Below are 6,649 nucleotides of genomic sequence, written 5' to 3'. Positions count from 1 at the left end.
GACCCAAGGAGCTGGGCCTGCAGCTTCTGGTGTTTTTTTTACATAGTAATTTGCATTTCCAATGGAAAACAAGGAAAGGAAAAGTTACCTCCTTGAGAAAGGCGAGCAGTAAGTGACAGCAAGGGAGAGCACCAAGTGAAAAGCAGGGGAGAAAACAGAAAAAGAGTCAGCAAAAGAGATTCCAAAAGCTTGGGAATGTGGAATTACTTGGCAAAAACTACATGGAGCCATGGTAGGTACAGACCAAGAGATTTCCTCTTTGGAAGTTTAAATGTTCTCACTGAGCTGGGAAAGGAATGGTATAAAAGGGATAAGTGTGAAAGCCTGGAGTTGCATCCTGGTTTTCCAGGCCCCAAATTCCAGTGCTCACATCGTGTTGCAGACACAAAACCTTTGGCAGGGCCATGGCTGTCAGGAATGGATTTGGCACTGCAGCTTCCCAGAGGGAAGCAGCCCCAGCTGTGGCTTCTGCTGGAATAAGCTGATTTGGGAAGGGAAGAGGCCTCTGGTGCTGGGGAACAGGCAGGGGCACAGGGATGTGACTTCCAGCAGCCCAGGAATCTCTGTGTGGGGATCAAGACCATGGAGACGTTTTGTCTAGTGATGGCACTTGTGGCTGGAAGACACTGCCAGCTGCTTCTGAGAGACAGGTGCTCAGGTGCTGCTTCTGAGCTGCCATGGCTGCAGCAAGGGGAGTTGCCAAATACACCCTGGAAGTTTGCAGAACACATCCCAATCTCAGGATTTGATCTCTCCTGCTGCCGCTGGGGTGTGGCTGCTGTGACACAGGCTCAGGGCTTTGAGACCTGGATGATTTAATCTAAGGATGTGACCTCAAGCTGGGATGTCACATCCATCCGTGATGGGTCTGTGTGGTTTGTGTGCTAGAGGGAACATCTCTTTACCTTGGCTTAGCTGTATTCCAGTGATAAGCACAGGGAGAAAGGGTTGGGAAAAGAAGAGACATGCAGGTTAATACAGAAAGGACATTTCAACTGACAGCTGCTCTCAGTGCTTGGGTGTTTTCCTGGAAAAAGGGACAGTGGGAAGGGTGCTATGGGGAGGACATTTCCCACCCTGCTCCAGGACACAGGGTGGGTGCAACACAGCTGGACAGCTGTGCCCATCCCATGGGAAAATTGCTCCCACTCTGCTCCAGGAGAGCTGGACAGCTGTGCCCTCCCACAGAGGGCAGAGCAGGGCCCTGGGCACTGGGGCAGCTGCACCAGAGTTGTTTTCTCCAGCTCCACCCTGAACCAGAAGTGCCTCTTCCCCACTGATTTTTGGCAGCATCCCACACACAACTCACAGTCATCAGGCTTCGGGTGCATGAGGATGACGGGCATCTCCACCCCAACATCACTGGAAGGAAAAGCAGCTCTGTCAAGAATCCTCCCCAGCACAGTCCCACACCCAGCCCCACAGGCAGCTCCCCTTACCTGGCAGTGAGATCCCCCAGGATGCTGTAGCAGCAGGAGAGAAGGGACAGAAATGAGCCAAGGCAGAGGAGGGGAGCTGTTAGACTGTGCTTTACACTGATGTGAAAGGTGGTTGGTAATAGGGGTGGTGGGGTGTGAGTCAGAGAGCAGCTCAGTGACCTCAGGGGAGCGGGGCAGGGATGAGGGGGCACATGGTGTGAGTGCCCTCATTTCCCTGGGGTACAAAATCCTCCAGCACACCCTGAGCTGTTGATCCCTAATTTCCATGCCCACAGAGCCTCACCCTCCTCGTGACACCACCAGGTTGACCTTCACTTTGTAGGACACCAGGATACCCAGCACCTCCTTGTCCATGCCAGGTCTCAGGCTAGGAAAAAGCAGAGGGGACAGTGAGAGGGTAGTGCTACCTGCAGACCCCAGCCACTCCCCACATGGCAGTCCCGGGGTTCATCTGTGTTCTACAACATGTGCACTGGGGTTTAACAGGAGAGGAAAATGAGAGAAGAGAGGGGAGGGCACTTGGGTGAAGCCACAGAGCAGCTTCTAGAGGCCTCTTCCAAGACAAGGCCCAGCCCTGCAGAGGGATCCAGGAGCTTTGAACAACATTGGAACTGGAAAGCTACATCTTTCCTATGGGATGGAGAGGTGGCTCTGTGACAATGCCACAAAATCCCTACATTTTCCAGCTGGATGGGGTGGGCTCAGCAGCCCCTGTTGAGAGCCCAGAGCATCCCGAGCAGAGTGAAGTGGGAGAAGGTGTGGTGGAGAACAGGGGGAGCCCACACAGCTCTTACATGGTGGTGGAGGCCAGGTTGGTGTCCTCATGCTTGAGTTTGCCATCGAGAGCGAGGCCTCGCTTCTGGCGGTTCGCCGAGAGCATGGGGGTCACTGAGTATGTTTTGGAGAAGGTGGAATTAGCGGCCACATTCTCACTGGAAGGGTGGGAGAGAAGAGGTCAGAGCCAGCCCCAGCCTGGGGGTGCTCAGCATCACTGCAGGCACCTGTGAAGGGCCAGCCCTGCCCTCCCCATGCAGCTGCTGGGTCATTTCCTCCTTTTGTTCCCTCCTCTCTTTCCTCTCTACAACCACTTCTTTTTTCTCTCCCCTGCCTTTGCTCCCTCCCTCCTCCTTCTCAGGGGGGCAGGGGCTGTGTCTGGCCTCAAAAATGCAAAGTGAGGAGATGAAGAAGCCTGGGAGCAGCTGTGCACCTTCCCCAGGGACCTTTCCAGCCACCACCAGCTTGTGCTGGTGGGAAGTTGTCCATGGTCTTCTCTGTCCTCTGCTTCCTCTGCACCTGCTCTTCTAACCCAGAGATTATACTGCTTGGTGTAAAACTGTCACATTCTCTCTCCCCATCACTCTCCTATCCTCCCCCACCTCCTCTCTCTTCCTGCCTCTCAGAAATGCCACACCACCTGCAGCCCCTTGTCCCTTACTTTATCTCCTCAGTGCACACAGTCTTCGTGTATTTATCCAGGGAATACAGGACCACGTCTGTGATCTGATCCACTGGGGACAGACAAGGGGGAGCAGTGTTGGTGATATGGCAGGGCTCACAGTCCCCATCTCTGGCAGTGATGGGTGCTGGGACATGTCCCTTCTGCCCCTCTCTCACCTGTGATCTTAATTTTTTTCACAACTTTGTTGGTGGTGTTGTTGATGTTGACAGTCACATGGATGGGGTCTCCATGGTAGTAGATCTGGAATGGGAAGAGGCTCAGTGATGTGACCAGAAATCCTGGTCCCCATCCCTGGCGGGGGGACAGTGTCCCTGCTGACCTCCTTATCCAGGGAAGCTTCAAGGTGCAGAGGCTTGTCTGACATCATGAATTGCCGGGTGGTCTCGGCTTTTGGGGCCGGCCCCGTCTGCGCCGGGGCGAACTGGACCTTACGGATGATGAGGCGTACAGAGTTCCTGTGGGGACAGAGGTGGCACCCCCAGCGTCCCCCACAACATCAACAAGGCCTTCAAGGGGTCACAGGGACTCTTTGGGGACATCACAGTGTCTCCAGCCAAAGGGTGAACGTTTCACCTTGCTTTTATGATGTGACACAGGGACCACTGCCCCAGTTTTGGGCAGAGTTCCTCATCCAATCATGGCACAGGCTGACAGAAGGTCCTCAGCCTGATCTCTAAGCTGGTCACCCCAAAAAGATCCTGTGGTTTCATTTTAGGGCCAAAAGGGGGAAAAGAGATCCCCTGAAATACCTCTTGTGAATTTTCTCCTCCAGATTTTCAGCACAAAATCCTTTGACCTCGAAGTCCACGCCACAGGCCTGGGGGAACATATGTGGTCACTGAGTAGGAGGGGCTCAGAGCTGCCTGAGCTTTAGATTCCTATTCTTCTTTCCTTCCTCCACTGCACTCCCAGAGATCCTGGCACTGGCTCTCTTCCCACGCCTCACCCCATGGGCCGCAAGAGTCAATTCTCATTTTTAGCACCCCACAATTCAACCCCCTGCCAGGGAGGACGGTCCAGGGGACACAGGTTGGGGACAGCAGCTCACCTTTCCCACATCATCTGGCCCAGGCTGGAGGGTGATGGAGCAGGGCAGGTTGGTGGCAATCTGGACAGAGCAGGGAAAGAGAGAAAAAAGGGAATTAAGGGCATGTTCAGAGCTGAGCCCTGGTGACACCATGGAGCCACGGGGCTGGGAGGGGCTGAGCAGCCCCTACCTCGAAAGTGAAGGGGTAGGCGTTCTCCCCAAGCTTCTTCATCAGCTTCTCTTGCAGAGGAGTGAGGGTTTTGGGGGCCTGGTCTGGCACGGGCGGGTACAGCTGGGTGGTCAGCACGTAGATGTCCTTCCTGAAGGTCAGGCCGATCACGTCGAGGTCATCGCGGCCATAGCGGAAGGCGCAGGTCAGCGTCACGTACACTGAGCCAGGCAGGACAGGGACGTGGGGAAAGGGTGGGAAGGCACAGGGGGTGATTAAAGAGGCAAGAAAAACTATTTCAAAAACTCTTCAGCAGAAATGAGACTTGTCAGGACCTCAGACACTAAATGTGAACAGGATCCCTCGTGTCCTTTGCTGCCGTGGCCCCCACGGACAAGGAGCTGTCTGTGACATGGAGCAGCTTTAACCTGAGCACAGTCCCAGGTTGCTGCTGAGCTTTGAGCTGGCTCCATCCCCTCCCCTCAGGCTGTATTTCTGTATCAATACCTTTCCTGTCCTTTAGGTACTCCGGGTCAATCAGGCAGACACCATCTGCAAACAAGCAAAAGGAGAAGGACTGGTGAGCTCAGCTGCCTGGGAAGATCTTTGCTAAAACACAGCTTTCTAAACCCAAAGAATCCGTTTTGCTGCTGGAAGGTGACTGAGAGGAGCTGCTACCAAGGGGGATGGTGATGCCTCTCCCAGTGTCTCCACCAGCAGTGTGGCTCAGTTGTTTTGCAAAGGGACTTTGTCCCTTTCCCAGCTATTTTTCCTAAGGGTATTTGCAGGAAAACATGGCATTTGCTCATCCAGAGCTGCTCCTCCTGCTCTACCAGCAGCCCACAACACTGGGACTGGTCCTCCCAGCATCTCCTGCCTGTATTTCCCCATCAGTGCTGGGCACAGCCCCACTCACCTACAGATTCCACTGAATCCACATTATCCACATAGTCTCTCTTCCCCAGGTAGAGGGAAAGCTGGAGGCAGCACGTGGGGAAAGGAAGGAAGCAAGCAAGTTAATGTTTGCCATTGAATTGGTCCAAATTTCGAAGCCCTGAGTTGTAACATGGGGTTTGTCACGAGGCTGGACCAGAGTCACCTTTAAGAGGTCATAGCAGGGTATTTTTAAATTTCTGTTTTGAAAAGCTGGTCCTGCAGGGGAATCGTGGCAGGTCCAGGAATCAATCAGATTTCAAAGGGAAGGCAGACCCAGCCTGGATCCAGTGGGCAGATCCAGCTCAGAGGGATCCCAGCACAGCCTAATCCTTGGGCTGGCCACACAAGGGGACAGGGCACATGAGGGGACAGGGCACAGAGACTCACCTTGCTGTTGGGGCTGGTCTTCTTGAAAACCCTGTGGAAGAAACAGAGATGAATGTTTGGGAATGCTTTAGACAAGGCTGGATGGGGCACAGGGAGATTATGGGCTGCCCTACAAATGTGGTGTGTCACCAAGAACTCTGCCAGGGTGTCCTGTCCCTGGGGAATTCTATGTCCTGCAAATTCAGGGCCAAACCCAGCCTGTGTGGCTACCCCAGATGTAGCTCCTGAGCTCAGGGTGACCATGGAGGAGTGGATTTTGTGTCTTAAATGAGAAAGACCAACACAGAGTTCCATGAGAGCTCAATGGGAGCTCACATTCCAATGCCTGGAAGGAGCAGCTGGGGTCTCACTTTCCCCCTCTGCTCCTGCCCTGCAGTGCCCTGCTCCATCCCAATTCCAGATAAATAAATCAATATAGATACTTACTTTGATGCATTTGCCATTTTAAGTCAGTGCAGGAATCTCCAAGCGGAAATCTGTGGGGAGAAAAAGGGAAAGCACTGGATGAGGTGCTGGGAAAGAGGCAACCCCAGCCATGGCCACCATCCAACATCCTGCACGTCCCAAAAAACTGCAGAGCCCTTGGAATATGGTGCTGCCACCTTTGCAGAGCTTGGGAGCTCCAGGTTTGCCTTTGGGGCAGTACATGGGAGCTGAGCAGGCTCCTTGTTCCCAGTCAAAAAGGTGATGAAGTGGGAGAGAGAAAGGGAGAATGTTGCTCCAGAAAAAAGGAAGCAGAAAAAAGGAAATTGGGTGATTCCCAATGGAACAGGTTAAAGACTGATTCAAGAATTTAAGAAAATTAACAAAAGGCTTTATAGAGTCTCAATTTTAATAGCTTTTTCCTGTCTGCTGGAAATTGGCTGTCATGGCTCAGCGGTAGGAATGGGCTTGTTTTGTCCTGCCACTCGCAGGAAGGTGAGAAAAACACAGGAAGAAAGGTCAAGGGAAGTTCAACTGCCCCATGGAAAGAGGAGTCTCAGGGCACAGGGTCTCTCCATTCCCATCTCTTTATGCTGGCAGTGGGACTGGAGCTGCCCAGCCCTGCCCAATCTCTACTGACTCAAGCCTGTGTCCAGAAGGAGCCTGTAAAGATCCCACTGATCACCAGCTGATTCTCCGGAATATTAAATGGGATGAGCTCAGCCTCTTAGGGAAAAGACAGCTCTTACATGAGCACAGCTTAAGCCCAAGCAGGATTTTGAGCCCCAGGGGCACGTGGACAGAGTTGC

At 53.3% G+C, this 6,649-nt stretch overlaps 1 protein-coding gene across 1 annotated transcript; it reads right to left on the bottom strand.

Annotated features, from left to right (window-relative positions):
• Nucleotides 1-901: 901 nt before the first annotated feature.
• Nucleotides 902-5,860, bottom strand: ARR3 (arrestin 3). The gene is made up of 15 exons (XM_062502650.1): nt 5,844-5,860; nt 5,418-5,448; nt 5,011-5,071; nt 4,602-4,646; nt 4,116-4,315; nt 3,947-4,006; nt 3,648-3,715; nt 3,218-3,353; nt 3,054-3,138; nt 2,875-2,947; nt 2,234-2,371; nt 1,723-1,806; nt 1,440-1,463; nt 1,310-1,362; nt 902-915 (listed from the first exon to the last, which is right to left on the bottom strand). The coding sequence occupies exons 1-15, from the start codon at nt 5,858-5,860 to the stop codon at nt 902-904; spliced, it is 1,089 nt and encodes a 362-aa protein (XP_062358634.1).
• Between the last annotated feature and the right edge of the window lie 789 nt (nt 5,861-6,649).

The sequence above is a fragment of the Cinclus cinclus genome, chromosome 15 (genome assembly GCF_963662255.1).
Source record: "Cinclus cinclus chromosome 15, bCinCin1.1, whole genome shotgun sequence".
Lineage (NCBI taxonomy): Eukaryota > Metazoa > Chordata > Aves > Passeriformes > Cinclidae > Cinclus > Cinclus cinclus.
Note: the sequence above shows the minus strand (reverse complement) of the source record. Positions and strands in the feature narration are given on the sequence as shown.